The sequence below is a fragment of the Vipera berus genome (genome assembly GCF_964194415.1).
Source record: "Vipera berus genome assembly, chromosome: 3".
Lineage (NCBI taxonomy): Eukaryota > Metazoa > Chordata > Lepidosauria > Squamata > Viperidae > Vipera > Vipera berus.
Window position 1 is genome coordinate 181440354 of NC_138204.1, and position 19639 is coordinate 181459992.

The 19639-nt window shown below is 34.7% G+C and overlaps 1 protein-coding gene across 2 annotated transcripts in view; it reads right to left on the reverse strand.

Annotated features, from left to right (window-relative positions):
- ARFGEF1 (ARF guanine nucleotide exchange factor 1) overlaps positions 1-19639 on the reverse strand; it is a 68892-nt gene that overhangs the window by 20067 nt on the left and 29186 nt on the right. For both annotated transcript variants that reach the window (XR_014026131.1, XM_081325286.1), the window contains exons 7-21: positions 19478-19591; positions 18189-18364; positions 15060-15193; positions 13895-14129; positions 12358-12457; positions 12083-12222; positions 11880-11988; positions 11282-11483; positions 9179-9290; positions 7802-8007; positions 7605-7689; positions 6477-6648; positions 3408-3559; positions 1817-1945; positions 475-633 (exon numbers count right to left, since the gene is read on the reverse strand). Coding sequence is in view for 1 of the 2 variants with exons in the window: in XM_081325286.1 (XP_081181412.1) it covers positions 475-633; positions 1817-1945; positions 3408-3559; positions 6477-6648; positions 7605-7689; positions 7802-8007; positions 9179-9290; positions 11282-11483; positions 11880-11988; positions 12083-12222; positions 12358-12457; positions 13895-14129; positions 15060-15193; positions 18189-18364; positions 19478-19591 (2225 nt within the window). In the remaining variant the exon portion in view is untranslated. The remainder of the gene's footprint in view (positions 1-474; positions 634-1816; positions 1946-3407; positions 3560-6476; positions 6649-7604; positions 7690-7801; positions 8008-9178; positions 9291-11281; positions 11484-11879; positions 11989-12082; positions 12223-12357; positions 12458-13894; positions 14130-15059; positions 15194-18188; positions 18365-19477; positions 19592-19639) is intronic.

The following is a 19639-nucleotide window of genomic DNA, read 5'->3' on the forward strand; positions in this document are numbered from 1 at the left end:
CTGTTGTCGGGCCAAAGAGGGTGTAACGAACTTACTGGAGCCACCTGCGACCTTCCCAGACAGTTTCCCCACTGACTTTGCTTGTAGGAAGGCAGCAGGGAAGGTTGCAAACGACAATGATGTGATCCTGGAAATATCATAAGTGTGAAACAGATTCCAAGTGTCTAGATTGCAGTCATGTGACTGAGGGGGTGCTGTTTTGCATGGAATCTCAAGGTCTCTTTTTTCAGCATTGTCATAACTTTGAATAATTGTTAAACAAATAGTCAGTAAACAAGGATTAGCTGTAGTTAACTGTCGTCCAGTTTCTTTATGGGGTTTGCTTTCCAATATGCAATATTAAGCAAAACTATGACAGTAGTGTAATCTTACGTAATTTTATTAATTTTATGTAATTTAAATTTTACAATAGATGTTGCCTTGAATATTACATAATTTCAATTACTATATATATATTTGAAAAGATAAATCTACCTCGTGCCAAGAATTTCCCAAATAATTTCCATCCGTATGAGCCACAGTAATTAGCGTTTTAATTGTATCGATATTCTTCTGCTTCATTTCAGTAATACCAGAACTCACAGTAAGTAAAGTAAATCTTGCTAGTGCTTGGACATAAGCATCCCTCTCAAGCTATAGGAAGAAAGAAATAATCTGTTTCTGTTTGATAGTACCTATTCCATGTTATAATTTTTAAATATAATAGTTCTGCACACATAGAAATGAAAGTAAATACTAAAGCAATCAAATTAAGAAAAATGGATGAACTAAAACTGGCTGTTCACTTATTATACTCAAATGCACTATACATAGTACTTGTGTCATGGCCACAACTGAACCCAAAATTTCTGCTGCTAAGCAAGACAGTTGCTAAGTGAGTTTTGCCCCGTTTTATCACCTTTCATGCCACAGCTGTTAAGCGAATCACTGAAGTTACTAAATTAGAACCATGGCTGTTAAGTGAATCTGATTTCCTCATCGACTTTGATTGTCAGGTCACAAAAGGTGACATTCTGTGCATCCATATAATGCTGGTATGGATTTCACTTAGAAGGTAAAGATTTCCCCTGTCCAGTCGTGTCTAACTTTAGGGGGCTGTGTTCATCTCCGTTTCTTAGCTAAGGGAGCCAGCATTGTCTGCAGATGCTTTTGTGGTCATGTGGCTGGCATGATTATATGCCAAGGTGCAGAGAACACTGTTCCCTTCCCATCAAATTGGTACCTATTTATCTACTTGCATTCACATGCTTTTGAATTGCTAGGCTGGCTGGGGCAAGTAATGGAAGCTCACCCTATCTCATGGTGCTCAGGTCTCAAATAAGCCCAGTATCTTTAACTGCTGAGCCACCATGCCCCCATATGTTTTCACTTACATCAGATTATGGGGAAAATAAGCTTCTTCAAAAGCTGTATCTGAACAATTCTTTAAAAAATACAATGCACATTTATTGTGTACTTATTAAAATAACAATTTCAAAATTTTTACAGCTAATAAAATAAACAGTAATATGTTTAACAGGACATTTTTTTCCTTTAGTAAAAATGTAAGAAAACTTGAATTAATTTCAAAATTAAGTTTCGAATACCACTTTCCATTTGGTCTATTATGAGGAATATAGTTATTTTAGTAAGTGGAAACAATACAGAACTATGCTGTTGCCTAAATTTAACTACGTTATTACTTTGAAGTTGGTACACGTAATTTATTTGAAATTGGAAATTAAAGATTGCTTTCAATTTGCAAAATTACTTTTAATACTGCTTACTATTTTTAGAACCAATACTTGTTCTATGAAATTTTAATATTTAGTATTACCTGGATAGTGAAAATGCACGCTATCCTGATTGCACATCGAATTCCTTCCAGGCAAAGAGAAGCAACTTCTGTGTCATCACAATCTTGCAAACCCACACTGAATGCAGCTAGGAATGGTGTCCAGGCTAACTAAAATACAGAATTTAAAAAATGGTATGTCACATTTTAATATTCAACAAAATATATAAAGCTAAGTATGGAAATGACATAATTTGCACTTTCTTTCACTTTTAATATATATTCTATTCAGCCATATTTTCTGTTTTTTTAATCTCATGCAATTTATTTATTTGATTTACTATTTCTTATTCTTTTTCTGGGCTAAGCATTATGCTATTTACCGCAAAAGAGAATAGTGAGATGGCTATTGATATATACTCTTATTCACAGACGTTAATGGTGATTATGTGAGGTCTCTCATTCATTGAATTCCTAAAAGGGTTCTGTAAAATAAACTGGCTGCTAGTGACCTTCATATAACAAATGAATATTTGTAAAAGGGTATTCCCAGTTTTGATTCAATATCCTATTCATTGCACAACTCATAGCTTAAATTGCTATTTTCTTCTGCATAAGAAAAAAAAGAAATATGTTTACTGACTCAAATAAAAAAGTAGAGTGTTAGGGTTTTATTATATCTTATTACACAATTTGCCACTCCTTTGCAGGCATAAAATATCTCTTTCATCACTACTAGAATGACTGACACTTGTTTTCCTGGTGATTTTTCACGGTGAATTGGAAGTTGGAAGTGATTGAATGACAAGAAAAATCAACATGTGCTCAAAAGCTTAGAATAGTGATGAGTATCCTTACTATTACAATAGTTAGAGGACATCTCTAAGTAATTGATTAGTTAACAGATGGAATTTTGCTCCCAAACTCACTATTTCATAATCAAAACCAATTTAGTAATATGAAAAAGATTTAGAGAAGTAATGAGCTCTTAGCCAGGCCATGATGAGAACGTCTCACCCAGTGCACATGCTTAGAGATTCATATATCTGTGCACGTGAGTGTGTCTCTGTGTTTGTATGAATAAATGTAAGCTTCTTTAACTCATATTATTAAAAAATACAATCTAACTCATATTATCTAACTTTATAATACTGTTAACACATTTTGATTTGCCTAAAATTGTAATACTAACATGATTAGAAAAGTGATTAAGAAACCAAAAAGATCTATTCTTCAGATGATTTGATTTGATTCAAAGAGCCTTGGTGGAGCAGTGGGCTAATGCCTCCTTAAGTAACACCAGCTGCCTGCAATTAGTGCAGATTCGAGTCCCACCAGGCTCAAGGTTGACTCAGCCTTCCATCCTTCCGAGGTAGGTAAAATGAGGACCCAGATTGTTGGGGGCAATAAGCTGACTTTGTAAAAATGCCGCTGGGGGGGGAAGCCCTAATAAGCAGGCATATACATAGAATGAAGGCTATTGCTAAGCACATTGATTTGTGCTTCTTAGATTGTAAGCCGCCCTGAGTCTTCAGAGAAGGGCGGGATATAAATGGGATTAAAAAAATAAAAATAAAAAATGTTAACTTCCCCATATGAAACATGGAAGAATGAGAAACTTGAAAACACTTACCTTGAACATGGGCCTTACATGTTCCAAGTGTGTTGCACTTGTAAAAGGAGCCTGAACATGGCTTACTGCTTCCATCAAAGCTTTAGCTGTTTTAGCCATTTGCTCCATTTCTAAATTATAAAGTAGTCTTCTCTGCTTTTCACTAGGTACATCTGTAAGCAAATTATTCTAATGAAATTATTCACCATCTACATCACAAAGAATATTCACATCCAAATACTTTAAAGATAATCTTTTGTCATAAACTACATTAAATATTTTTCTATTTGAATTTGTATGTAACATTCTTTTGGTAGCTATTTATGTTATAAATAATCAAAGAAGCTGTTCTTGAATATGTGGAGACTTCAATTGATACAACTTGCAGTGGCCTAAGTAGTTATCAGTATATCAAGGTTTGCCCATGTAAGATTACTACAGGGAGTGCAGAATTATTAGGCAAGTTGTATTTTTGAGGATTAATTTTATTATTGAACAACAACCATGTTCTCAATGAACCCAAAAAACTCATTAATATCAAAGCTGAATATTTTTGGAAGTAGTTTTTAGTTTGTTTTTAGTTATAGCTATTTTAGGGGGATATCTGTGTGTGCAGGTGACTATTACTGTGCATAATTATTAGGCAACTTAACAAAAAACAAATATATACCCATTTCAATTATTTATTTTTACCAGTGAAACCAATATAACATCTCAACATTCACAAATATACATTTCTGACATTCAAAAACATAACAAAAACAAATCAGTGACCAATATAGCCACCTTTCTTTGCAAGGACACTCAAAAGCCTGCCATCCATGGATTCTGTCAGTGTTTTGATCTGTTCACCATCAACATTGCGTGCAGCAGCAACCACAGCCTCCCAGACACTGTTCAGAGAGGTGTACTGTTTTCCCTCCTTGTAAATCTCACATTTGATGATGGACCACAGGTTCTCAATGGGGTTCAGATCAGGTGAACAAGGAGGCCATGTCATTAGATTTCCTTCTTTTATACCCTTTCTTGCCAGCCACGCTGTGGAGTACTTGGACGCGTGTGATGGAGCATTGTCCTGCATGAAAATCATGTTTTTCTTGAAGGATGCAGACTTCTTCCTGTACCACTGCTTGAAGAAGGTGTCTTCCAGAAACTGGCAGTAGGACTGGGAGTTGAGCTTGACTCCATCCTCAACCCGAAAAGGCCCCACAAGCTCATCTTTGATGATACCAGCCCAAACCAGTACTCCACCTCCACCTTGCTGGCGTCTGAGTCGGACTGGAGCTCTCTGCCCTTTACCAATCCAGCCACGGGCCCATCCATCTGGCCCATCAAGACTCACTCTCATTTCATCAGTCCATACAACCTTAGAAAAATCAGTCTTGAGATATTTCTTGGCCCAGTCTTGACGTTTCAGCTTGTGTGTCTTGTTCAGTGGTGGTCGTCTTTCAGCCTTTCTTACCTTGGCCATGTCTCTTAGTATTGCACACCTTGTGCTTTTGGGCACTCCAGTGATGTTGCAGCTCTGAAATATGGCCAAACTGGTGGCAAGTGGCATCTTGGCAGCTGCACGCTTGACTTTTCTCAGTTCATGGGCAGTTATTTTGCGCCTTGGTTTCTCCACACGCTTCTTGCGACCCTGTTGACTATTTTGAATGAAACGCTTGATTGTTCGATGATCACGCTTCAGAAGCTTTGCAATTTTAAGAGTGCTGCATCCCTCTGCAAGATATCTCACTATTTTTGACTTTTCTGAGCCTGTCAAGTCCTTCTTTTGACCCATTTTGCCAAAGGAAAGGAAGTTGCCTAATAATTATGCACACCTGATACAGGGTGTTGATGTCATTAGACCACACCCCTTCTCATTACAGAGATGCACATCACCTAATATGCTTAATTGGTAGTAGGCTTTCGAGCCTATACAGCTTGGAGTAAGACAACATGCATAAAGAGGATGATGTGGTCAAAATACTCATTTGCCTAATAATTCTGCACTCCCTGTACTACTGGGTTGGCTGCCAGTTAGTTTCTGGATGAGATTAAGGTCATCAGAGTTCCAATCATCACAGCATCCCTGCAGTCTCTTGATCATAATCTTGGCTTCTGGTTCGTGATTACAATGTTGCACCAAGCATGATTGCTATTTTTGATGTTTCCTTTTGGCTTCTCACACCAAAGGTCAATCAAAGGTCAATGGGGAAGCCATCAGGAAGTCAGAAAATCTGGTCACATAAGTTCCTCACTTAATAACCTACATGGTCTTTCCTTAAAAATGGCAATCAGATCGCCACCACTACCTTCTCTAAGTGGTGTGGTCATTGAACTTACAACTGAGCACTTAGCAATGGCAATTCCAGTCCCAATTGCCATCGTACTACTTGTAATAACTTTAAAAAATAAATTAAGAGATATCTTATATGTATTTAAAACTATGCTCATTACAAACTTATTACAAAACATACAGTTCTTGATAAATGAATGAAGGACAAATTTGTAACTCTAACAAAATTGTGCATTTCTCTAGAAACCATCTATCCAAATTTTTCTATTTTAACGTGCAAATGAAAAGACAGTGTTTGCAATATGAACTGTCTCAAATTTAATGTAAGAAAAGATCAAGTATTTAAAACATATCTTTGTCTCTGTAATTAAGTATCTAAATTAGGTTTAAAGATCAAAACTAAGACATTTAGCTATTAAGTTGAATGTATATAATAATATCTATCTGAAAGCTGTGTGTTATTTAAATTGTTTTCGTAAACTACAAAGTAAAAGAGATATAGTAGATCAATACATTTAGCATATATATGCATGATATAAGAATATGCATCTTCAGACAGTTTTATTAGATTACAGCTATCAAAAAGAAAACAGAAAACCAACAAAAAAACCAGATTGTTGGGGGCAATTAAGCTGACTTTGTAATAATGCCGCTTGGGGTGTGTGTGAAAGCCCTAATAAGCAGGCATATACATAGAATGAAGGCTACTGCTAAGCTTGTAAGCCGCCCTGAGTCTTCGGAGAAGGGCGGGATATAAATGGAATTAAAAAAAAATATCCTGTGAATAAAAGTCTTCTGCAGATACTTACTTTGTTTATTTGTTTTTGTGGGTATTGTTAGTTCTTTTGTTTCCTTCATTGAGATCTTCTTTCCTGCTATTTCATTATAAATAGCTGACAGATATTCTTCAGGGAGATCCTTACTATCATTAATACCTCTGTTCATCTTAATGTATTGTTCTTTGGTCATTTTATTCTTTACCTAAAAGTTAGGAGAAACATTCCAGTATTAAAGGTGAGAGAAAAAGTTTTATTAAATTAGAATTCATGAACACTAATCAGAATCTGGTGAAAAGGCAAATCAGGTTTAAGATCAATCTGATCTAAAGAAAGAGGAAACTAATCTACATGTTTTAGTATTTTTTTATTTACCACATCATGCCATATTTTTAGCCTCATTATCTACATAACAATGAAGGTGGCTATACAGTTAGTATATTTCTAGATTGTATTTAAAGACATTCTGATTCAATCTGGATAAAAAGTTTTAGTGAAACTGTCAGTATGGATTTTTCCCCCCTGATGGTCATGTTTAAGAATTCCTGCTCCCAGAGATTTGCTTTGCTATCCTGTTATGATCTTTTTGATACTAGTTGAATACTTCATTCTTCTTTCATTTTTTTATTCTTTCAATTTTAAAAACATTTTATGCTTTTTTGATCTTGACAATTTTGGTGTCCTCTGTTCATTTTACTTGGATTTTGCTCTTTTACATGTTTTAAATATTTAGGAATTTTGGGATGTACACCCTGAACTTTGTGAACTGCCACAAGAGGTTACTAGACAATATAGAAGTATAATGAACACATAAATACTATGCGAGCATCTGTTTATCTAGGCACCAAATTAATTAATTCTTCTTTTAGGAACAGCTAGAATGGAGTTTTCAACTATTTTCTACCTAATTTCCTGTTTTTGACAATCTGCTAAGAATTTGTAGATAAAAATAATGGAAAGCACAGGTAACTGAACTGAAAATAGACCTGAAACTTCAGAATGTGTACCAATTAAGGGAGGGGCAAAAATGGGATAAGACACAACAGAAATATTGTCTAAAGGCAGCATTAATGACCAAGAGGAAAGAAAAGAGTTGTAATTGAAATGTCTATACATTTAATTCTTCATTTAAAGGCATTTTAAGAGATTTATGAAACATACCTGTGGGCTATGGAGATCTGTTGTCAACATAATAATTGAATAAGCCAAGACATATGCAGTGTCTGCACTAGCGAATAGAGTTTGCCTGTAAATAATAGGTGCAGAAAGAGAGAGAGAGAAAAAACATTTTTCCTATTATCTGGTTTTAAGAAACATTTTTTTCCATTATCTGGTTTAAAAAAAATAAAAATGCTCACCTTTGATTACATTCCAAGTATCTAGCAGCAAATTTCTCCATTAATCTATCAATTTTTTGAGCTTCTCCTGGAAGACGGAAGCCTTCCAAAAACATACGCAGAGCAGAAACAAAATCCTTTGCAGAAAAGTCATGCTGATCCACATAAGCATACATAACTTCCTTGTTAAATTTATCATTGTCTCCTAGAAATTCTCCAACTTGAGTCTAAAATAAATAAAATGAAAGAAAAAGACTGAATTCCATATAGCCAAAAGAAGGAACATATTACTCCATTCGTTCAGTGAGAGAGCTTCCAAAACTGTGATACACATGCAGACAGACAGACAGATAGGACAAACAAATAAATAAGTATTAAAACAAATTACTATCATGATTTTCTGTTTCAAATATAGAATATATAAATCTTAGACCATTCAGGTTCTACATTGCAGGCAATCCTTGACTTACAAACATTTGTTTAGTGACCGTTTGAAGTTACAACGGCACTGGAAAAATAAACTTATGACTGTTTTTCACACTTAATGACTACTGCAGCATCCCAGTAGTCACGTGATCAAAGTTCAGACACTTAGCAATTGGCATATATTTAGGACGGTTGCAGTGTCCTGGGGTTATGTGATCACTTTTTGCCACCTTCTGACAAGCAAAGTCAATGGGGAAGCCAGATTCGCTTAACAACCGTGTTACTAATGTTAACAACTGCAACAATCCACTTAACAACTGTGACAAGAAAGGTCATAAAATGGGGCAAAACTCACTTAACTGTCTTGCTTAGTAACAGAAATTTTGGTCAATCATTGTTGTAAGTCAAAGTCTACCTGTATTTCTTCAGTTAATTACAGGCATGAATTCTGATTTAAGAAACAGAGTAGTATCAACAAGTAGGTTTTTGTTTTTGACAAAAAGAGCATTGTGGCTAATCCTAGTTAATATTCTCTGCTTTCAAGAGAGTGCTTGCTATCTCTTCTTCTGAAAGTTTCAGCATTTTCTGGAACAGGTACCTAGAAAGGGGCAGAGATTTGTTAAACAACACAATAAAGAGAGGTAAGCTTTATTCATAAGGAATCTCTTAAAAACAGAGAACGAGTGCATGTTCCATACAGCCAATAAGCCCTTTTTTCTACACAGCGGAATACTTTTATAATTGAGAGGAGGTTTCAAAGCAGGGGACAGTTAGCATAGAGGGCAACTTCTTCAATTTGTTCTGTCACAAATCCCTTGGAATAAGTAGTCACCTGGAGTATATCTGCATAAAGTCTTTGAATTATAGGAATAAGCCAATAACCGGAATCTAAAATTACTTGTTAGTCTAGATCAAATAAGGGTAATTAGGATTATAAAGGTAATTTTATTGAAAATGGACTAGTTTTCTTACAGAGTCTAATCTTTCTTCTTGATGCAAGAACTGGGCAATATCTTCAGAAGTAATACCAAGCATTCCTTGTTCTTGTAGATACTGAATTCCTCTCTTTGGCTTCTTATTAAATCTGCACATAAAATATGTTAATTAAGTGCTGATAGAAAATATACATTTTCATATCAAAAGAGTATTCAGAATAGCACAATTATTTTAAAATAATATAAATATCAAATTAATCTTTCTCTTGCATCCAAAAGTGGAAGTTTATGATAGTGGCACTTTGCATTTTTCTTATTTTAAAATTTTTGAATATATTTGGGGTGAATGTTTTACACGAAGGACATAAAACATTAGAAATGTGTAGACTTCATACAAAATTTTAATGCCAGACTAAAAAAATTCCATCATAGGATGCTTTGCTGTTTATTTGACTGTTTCCCTACTCCACAGAATCAAATACAACAGCACTTAGGATTCTTGCATAGTCAAAAAATAATCACCAGAAAACAATTGAACATGATTTAACCCAATTGGGTATGCTCTGCAAGAGGCTATCCCTGAAAATGATCCTGTGATGTGTCTATAGTTAGTGTGACAACTAACTATAACCATGTAATACTGATCCTTACCATTTTTATTTAGATGTCTAAGAGCTTCAGGGCTCAATTCAAATGCTGACATTAACTGATAAACTCCCAACTGAATTAGATTACAAGTATTTAGAAAACTGCTTCCTCTAACAGTGGCTCCCAACCTTTTCTATACCCCACACTCCTAGAATGCTTCTGATATATTCTCGCACCCCTTACAAAAGTTTGAAACAACGGCAATGAATTATGCATATACACTATAATTTGGAAAACCCAAGTTTTCGCACCCCCTGGAATATCCCCAGGGGGTATGAGCACCCCTGGTTGGGAACCCCTGCTCTAATATATCGAATGCCTCCACCAGGTGGGGGAGTTGTACTGCTTTTAGTCTCTCAAAATTGATCTGCTTTGATCAGTCTTTGTCATAGCAAGGAGTATAATATTCTTGATGGGCATGTCTCAACTGTGACACTCTCTGCCAGGAAAAATACAACTAACTTTTACGCTATCTAGTTTTTGTAATAACTGAAGAAACCTCATTTGGGGAACTTCAGAGTAATAACTGCTCCAAAATCAGATTGTCATTTAATTAACTTATTTTGATTATTGAATACTATTGCTGTGTCTTATTTTATTGATTAGTTTATAAAAGGATCCACTCTTAAGAAACAAACACAATATTTGACTATTACAATTGAACTGAGATGAGCAAAGCCCTCCTTATTTTCTCCAGGGCTCAAAGTCTCCATCTTCACAAATAAAGCCTCATACTGGAAATATATGGGGTAGAAAAGTACAGCAAAATTATTTTTCTCTTAAAGCAATTAAAACATTTTTAGTTTTCTCTTTCTCTCCTTTTGTTGTCTAACTTGCCCAAAATCTACTACAGAAGATTTTTCAACCAACCAAACAGCAATGGATAATTTTAATTAATGAAAATTAATTATTATAGCACAAAGGAAGGGAAATATATGATTCTAGAGGCACATTCAGGGGGTAGGCAGGCAAAACAGCATGAACCCTCCTTCAAACATAAACATACAAACAAGTCCACCCACTGCTTAAAATGAATCCCTATGCATTGTATAGAGAGAAAACAGCAACCTCAGTGAAAGAGGTAAATCACTGTTTTTGCAAAACAGCAAAAATAGAACAGTTTAAACTTTCACTGAGATCATAGGCAGGATTTGTGGCTTACAACTGTATCCCAAGAAAATGGTTTGAAATCTTTGACATTTTCTGCTAATTACAGAGATTTTGTTTTCTCTTCACTGGCACTGTGTGTTCTCCCTAACTTTCTTCTTCCTCCTCCTTCTTTTCTAATAGTCCTTACTCTCAATTGTATTGTCTCCTCCACTTTAGTAACGGGAAGTGTGTGTTACATGTCTTAACACTCCTTGAAGTGTGAAAGTTAATGAAGTTTATTTTTAAGATTAGTATTGTTGGCATTCTGCCAAGATATTTAAAAGTAGCAAAACAAACAGAAAATTCTGAAAATTCATCATACAGTGAAACAAATAAAACGTACAATTCTATTCCTTGTTCTATTATTTCTTTCTGTTGCTTTAGAACCTCAAATTGCTCTGGATTGTCTGTACCAGACATCTGGGTGCTATAGCTACCAATTCCAGAGGAGGCCGTGGAGTCTAGGGAATTTAAGCTTCCATATCTGTTAATTGTCTCAGGATGTTTAGTTTCAGTACTTTCTTGCTCAGTGGGTTTTTCCTGTCCTGTGGAAGAGGAAAAAAAAATAAATTTATGTTTTTAAAGTATATTTATTAGCTAACAGCACACTGAATGTTATTAGTAGTAATGTTAAATATATGTGAAGTAAAAGATTTTACACGGTGCTAATAGCATAAATTAACATTTAACATTTTGTAGAATCTATACAAAATAATTTCTAAAGTGTTGCTCTCCTATATTTGCATTGCTTAAAGCAGGGGTTTTCAAACTTTTTTAGATATTTTTTTTTAAAAATCCTGGGATCCCTAATAAGGGAAAGCTTTAGTGATAGAAAAGAGGCTGTGAAACTTCTTCAGCACAAGTAATTACTTCAGCAAAGTATGATGGAAATCCTAGGAAACAGCTTTATTTATCATCACTATAATAAAATAATAATTTACCTAAGGTTGTTTGAGAGTTGGGATTTACATATTGATCCTTACTCCATTCCACCATGCACTTCAGTATTGATACTAAGCATTCAAGACCCTTCTTTCTCAAACTTAGTTCCTGTAAGAGGTTGTGTGTATAGAAACATTAAGATGGTTGGTAATCTTTAATCATGATTAATTTTTACAACTGAAAAACATGGCATGGTTCTTACCTGAAGGCTGGTCATGCCAAGTTCTTGGCTGCCTCTTCCTTGAGCAATCTTAGATAGGTCATTAACTAGTCTTTCAAAAATATTTGCAGCATTTAAATCACAGTCATAATTTACATAAATGTCTACTACACTCTGGGCATCTATAAAGAAAATAGAATTTACATTGAAGTGCTTTTATCAGGTACAGAAATAAGTATAATAGTGAAAACTGTCAAACAAGTAAGATATCTGAACAGCCATGTTAAAGTCTATTAACACGCCCAATGGAGTAATACCTGCGCATATCCGTGTCAATGTTTGAATAACCATCCATTTATGATCGAAGGAGCTAGTGGAGGTTTCTAAAATATATAGAAAAATCTCTTTGAAGAAAACCTAGGAAAAATAAAGATGTTACCTGCTTATTTGAAAAATTTCTGCCTTCTATATTTTTCATTATAAATCAGTATCAGGTACGCAATATAGAAAACTACCAATGAGCCTTTCCCTGAGAGACAGTGTGACCTTCCCCATTCTCTCCCAAACAGGCTCCAACACTAGATCTTTATGCTATTCTTCCTGGAGAACATGTAAACTGCTATTTAAATTTCCTGGTTTCACAATATTATAATTATGTACAATGAAAATTATTCTATCAGAGTAATAGGCAAGCATGTATGGTAAAGAGATCTGATTTTAAACAGTAATTTGATTTACTTAAATATCTAATACATTTAAATTCTATTCAACCGATCTGAATGTCTTGCTATACAAAATTGAAGAAGATACACTGAACATAAGCCTACAAAAATAAGCCTAGAACAGCTTCTTTCAATATAGTTTTCTGGATGGTGGGAAGATCAATATAAAATTTTAGTATTAATTATTTGTATTTCTTGGCTGGAATCTAAAGAACTACTAAGTAATATGTGGAAAAGCTTGCACACCTCTGACACATGACTAAATCATTTATGTCACAAATAGAATTAAGAACTTTTTTCAATTTCAAAATAGCTGACTATGCTGAATAAAAAATTGGGATTTAAGAATCAGAAATTTCATCAACTCTCTTCATGATTTTTTTCAAATATTCAAAAGTTCCAAACATTTTTTGCTTTTAGAATATATTCACAAAATCAAAACCTGCATTCTTCTGCCATTACTGCTGCTAAGGAAATTCAATGCACAAACCTGCTATGTAACTGAAGATACATTACTGTATCTGGGATGCCTAAAGGCAAATGCTTTACCATTTTAATTAATTTTACATTTGTATCTCAGTTTCTCCAGAAATAAAACACAGAATACAAAATGTTTCATTTTATGGTTTACAACTGCATCATTTTAATACAAAAATGCAAAAATAGTAACCAATGGCCTCATCTAACATTCCTATATGAGATTTCCAATTTGAACAGATTTTTACAAAGAAATTGCCATTTAGGTACCTCAGAACACATATATTAGATCCATATAATTTAATATGTGGAAGTAGGCCAATAATACCAGATATACTGATCTGTACATAAGAAGACTCTATTTAAATTTAAATTCAAATGTCAGAAGAACAGAATAATTCATTCTGAGTAGTATCTGAATGGTTGCCCAAGATAACATATCTACTTATTCAATGCTATAATTCATTATTATAATAGTAATAATTTGGGAATAATTTACATTTTTTATTATTGATTCAGGATGTTTTGAATGTAAACAAGTCCAATAAATTGAAACTAGATTAGATGTTCTTATTTTTTTTATCTTTCAAGTCTCTCAATTATGTAATTTTATAGTACAATAACTACACTCTTTAAACTACTAAATGTACATTACCTCAATTTGCATCTTCAAATGTGTCTTAAAATTTGAAAGTAAAGTCAGGAATATAGAAAGGGAAAGTTCAAATACTTCTGGAACAGATGAAACTCCATTTTTAGACAATGCTACACAAAGGTACTGCTTAATAGCGTTAATGAACATTTCATTCGTCCTAAAAACAGGTCCTGCATTTTGCAAAATAGATAGCAGCAACTGCAGTGAAAGGATTTTTGACCGCAATTCATGCGACCTAGAAAGATATAATCTTAGTATGAGAAACAATTTATGGAGACATCTTTCTTTTTAAGAAATAAAAAGAAAAAATAATTGTTCCAAATTCTCTGAGTGGTGCAGAGCAGATAATAATAAATGTTCAATTAACAGTAGAAATTAACTAAACAATAAACTATGATTGACTTAGCTTAGATTGACATTCTTGTGTTCATTTTTGTAGTGCATAATGTTTGTACATAAAATCTCAAATTAATATAATATACAGATATATAACTGATTGATTCATATATACTAAGTCAGGGGTCCCCAACCTATGGGCTGCAGAAATGGCTGATTGGTGCGTGCATGTCTGTGCGCGTATTCCTCCCCACTCGCACTAGTGCCCATGGCCGTTTGTGCATGTATGCAGGCACAAAGAGGAATGCTAGCATAGAGCGGGCGTCCATAGCCCTGTTTGTGCATGCACAAGGCTGCAAACATGCCTGCTAGCCTGGGTGGGTTGCGCGGCCTGTTTGCACATATACAAACTGGGTCTCTGGCTGCCCTGGGTGTGTGTGCCCATTCACACATGCGCATGGTGCTAATGCATGCCACATGCACAAATGAGGCCACTAGTGTCATGCTAGTGTGTGTGGCCCTGTGCATGCATGCGTGCACCAATTTTGAACCTGCTCTCCTTTCCTCCAGTCCACGAGCCTGGAAATGTTTGAGACCTCTGTACTAAGTGACAAGAACAACACTTTTTAAAATAATTGTATAAAATCCAACATTGATAGAAGAGATTTTTGTGGCTCACGGTTAAACTCTCTGAGAGTTCCACAGACCCCACAAATACAACATTCCATAATAATATATTGTACTACATTAGAAATGGGAGGAGAATCAACAGGCTATAACCATACATTTATTCCTTTACAATTTCATAGAAAAAATGGTGGCAACTTACTTTGGATCAGGTGGTCCATCTGACAAAGGCTTCATAGACAGTTTACACAGTGACCTGAATACAAGAAAGGCATCCTTTTGTAATATATGGGAAAATTTAGCACCAGGTGTAGGTCCTGAAGAATTTCCAGATTCCTGAAGTTAAAATATTTTCATTCTCAATTTATATAATAAAAATACAATGTAATTATTTTACACGAGAAAAAACAGGATACACAAAATTACAATGAAACTTTGATTAACAGTATTTATAGACTGCCTTAATCTATATGGACTGTGGTGTAAATATATTTCTAGAAATTACTTAACATTAAACATTAAAAATAAACATTTTTCTAGAACTGCACACTTAATATTTTAGTTATTTTGTTAAAACTAGTCAGCATCACATATTTATATATTAACGATCAGACAGAAGTTATGTCTTCCAGAGCCCTGAATGTAACAAACCACAAACCACTCTCACAATTATAGTCTTCTACTTCAAACACTTCTTTTTTCTCTCTTCTTAAAAACACTGTTAATCTTTTATGGGATTGATATTTCCAATAATTAACAATCCTTTTTTTCCTGTCCTAAAATAAATAGAAAGTGATTCCAGGTTTTTTATTTTCATTAAAAAAAACTTAGATCATTTTCAATTCATTTCAGATCAGAAATTATTTTTTTTAAAATTAAAAACCACTTTACATTGCCTTGGCAATCACATTTAATATAGAAAAATATCTTAGTAATGCTAGGATGTTTATCACTAATTACTATTTTGCAATAGTTCATGTGTTAATTTTTATTTACATATATTTAAGTTTTAGCACATTTGTCATATGCTGTATCTCTTTCATTTTACTGCAATTCCACTATGCACATTATTTTCCCTTTATAACGTATGTTTATCTATGTGATGTATTCCTGTATGCTTATTTCTATATACAGAAAAGCAGATACATGTAACAGAGAACAAAATCAGAGCCTTTAACACATTCCACATACATATGCAACTGATGAAGGTAACCATGCATATCAAGAACTGATTTTCAAAATATTCAGTCATCTATTAAAATAAATCTGTTATAAGAATAGAATGAGCATTTCCCAAGACACCATTCTGCTTGCCAACTGTGCTAGTGCTACATCTGTTCTAGGAAGAAACCTGATAATTATCTATCCTAAAATGACATTGAACATCAAGCATTGGTCATATTGATAATTTACCAATAGAATATTTATCTTAGAACTCATATACTTGCAGAATAGGAATAGATTTTCAAACAATAAAGAATGCATTGTAATGTATTGTTTGCGTTGTATTCACATGTGCCAAACAATTGTGAAAGCAAATGTTTGCCAGTCAAGTTCGCAGATGATACAACTGTGGTGGGTCTTATTACAGGTGGGGATGAGACAGCATATAGGGCGGAGGTACAAAAACTATCCATATGGTGTAGTAACAACAACTTGCACCTAAACATCGGCAAGACGAGAGATGGTGTTAGACTTCCGGAGAAAAAAGGAGGAACCTGCCCCACTTCACATCGGAGAGAACTGTGTAGAGAGAGTTTCCTCCTTTAAATTTCTGGGAGTCTACCTCTGTGAAGATCTGACCTGGAATGTTAACACAACTCAGGTGGCTAGAAAGGCCCAACAGAGGCTTCACTTTCTTAGGGTCTTGCGGAGGAACAGGGTAGAACAACAGCTAATGACCCTCTTTTACCGGTCTACTATAGAGAGCGTCCTCTCGTATGGTATTGTGGTTTGGTATGCTGGTCTGACAGCCGCGGATAGGAAAGTATTACAGAGGGTAGTGAGCACAGCACAAGACATTGTGGGCTGTTTCCTGACACCACTGGATGACATCGCCAGGGCTCGTTGCCTTGGAAGAGTGAGGAAGATTCTCAGGGATGACTCACACCCTGGACGGTATCTCTTTACTCTCCTACCATCCGGTAGGAGATATAGGAATATAGCCAGCCATACCAACAGGCTGAAAAATAGCTTTTATCCGTGGGCTGTTAGGCTTTTAAATGGGACATAATCTTATGCAGAATTGACTTGGGAGGCTGGTGTGTGGTGTAGTTGGTTAACATAGTGTGGTGGGATGGAGGGTTTGTTGTCACTGTGTGTTGGGGGGAGAGAGCACGGGGGGAGGCTCAGCTAATCTCAATGTACACATGTTATACTTTGACAATAAAGGTTTATTAAAGCACATTAGCTCCAGTAAAAATATTTTACAACACATTAACAAAACAATTGAAAGAGAAACCCTATTAAATATATACATTTGGAATATATGTTTTTAAATTAGCAAACAGCAATGAATTTTCTATAGAGCTTTAAATCCATATTTAAAGCACAAAGGAAGTTATAAAAGTACAGATATGGCTTAAGGAACAAATGTTGTTCATTTATGCACATGAATCATTTGAAACTGCTGTGAAAATACAAAAACATTAAAACTGTAATGTTTTGCTGCAACATCCTATATAATACTGGCTTACAGCATATAAATAATCTCTGTCCTATGCTTATTGATTCACGTAATTCCGAATCAAAGCACCTGTAACTAAAGATGCTATCTGTCAGAACCCTATGTTCTGTGTGCATGGGATTTCTTATTCTTTTCGGGTTCTGCCATTCTCCTGGGGGGGAGGGGGAAGCTTGAGGTGCCGATGTGTATTTGCTTTGCTCTGTCTCTTGTTCTATCCTCTTTGTACCTCTGGCTATCTGCCTTATCTCCAAGTGCGGAAGAAACGGTGCAGACACCTAACAGCCTTGGAAACAGCGCCTTATCACTCTGTTCCCTCACTGTTTTCACACCCGCGGATTGGCCTGTTTGAACCATCTGGATGGACAGTTAGGATGGGGTTATTATGGACACTTTTAATTACTTGATTCATGTGGGAAACCCTCAGATCCTGCCTTCTATTCCTGCTAACACCTCCCAATAAAAGTTCCTTTTGAAATGATGTCGTTTCAAGTCTTCTGCTTTCTTGGGAGAAGTAATTGAGACGGGTTCTTACACTATCTTATGTAAGCTTTGTTTACATATTATACAAGCTAGGTGCATCAGTTGACTGTAAATATCCCCCAAATCAGTTTAAAACTAGTTTTCAAAGCATAATCATTATTGTACCTGAGTATCATTGGATGAGACAGATAACCTGTCATCAGGTAATGATGGTGTATACACAATAGAAATAGGTGTCCCAGGAATTCCATTTGCCTGGATATTTTCACTATCACTACCATCCTCTGAAGTACCTATTGGTCCATCAACCACAATCTTTTCAATAAATCTCTCACCTATATCTAAAAGAAAAAAGAACTATGTTATACAGTAAAATTATGGCATTTAAAAGTAATTGGTTGTACAATTAGAAGTACATTGGACTAATATTACACAAAAACAACTCAATATATATTACCACAAAATGAACTCTGAGTATTATCAGTGTGCTATTCTTGATGCCATATCAACGTTTCTTCAGCATTTCTTTAAAAATTAGTATAAATACGATTAACATTCTACATCAAAGATATGATTATTCACTAAGCAACTCACAATAGAACCATTATGATCGGAATCAAAATATATTTAGCTCTATCTGGGATACCAAGATGAATTGTCTAGGATATTTTATAATGTTCACTGTAAATTACTTATAGGTTATAGGTTATAAATGCTTAATTTTTTACTTTATGAGTCGGAAGCCAAACAGGAATATTTTCAGATCTGAAAAAACACTTCATAAGGTGCTTGAATATAAACAAATTTACTGTAATTATTTTAGAACAGAACTTGCTGTGAAAGAGTTTACACATAACAAAAAAGCCTGGCAATGAAAAAGAAGGTAGCAAATTCTCAAATCCTGTTAACCTAGATCAGGCTGTCTCATTTGCTTAAACACTATTCAACTTTCCTTTAAGTTATAAAGAGGTCTGTTAGCAACTTCAACTGTATTTCTTAATTTTACTTAAATTTTACTTTATCATCCATGTTTCAGGAATCAGTAAGTGATAAATTAGCTACTCTCAAGGCTGATTTTAATGTCTTATAAATTTTATCAACATTTGTATTAACTTTAAACAAATAATAAATCCAGGTTTAGGTGTCTAACTAATGATCTTCAGCTTTTTCTCTACGGAAAAACAGAAAAGTCCCGAGGCTCCCTCATTGCCTTCCTTTAAGAGAAAAAATTTTTAGTGATCCCCTTACAGCTCTCTGAGCTGTACTGACAGCTTCTGGGGCTTGGAAACAGCCCAGTCTGCATCTATTTTTTAAAAAAATAATATAAAAGTATTACTTTATCTAATATTTTATTTCCATATTAGTACACATAAAACTTTACCATCAATTCCTCCTATAAAATTCTTTTAATTTCTACCTCAATTCAGCAATATGGTTTAATGAAAGTATATTACCTCTTACTACTATGTTGACCATTTCCTGGACTATACTCTGTACAACATCCTGAGCTGTTTCTTCACATTGATTACTTTCCCCATCGTAGGACCCTGCATCATTTTTAGCTACAGCTACAAAAGACAAACATATTATTCAAAATTATCAGGAATCCAGTCTGG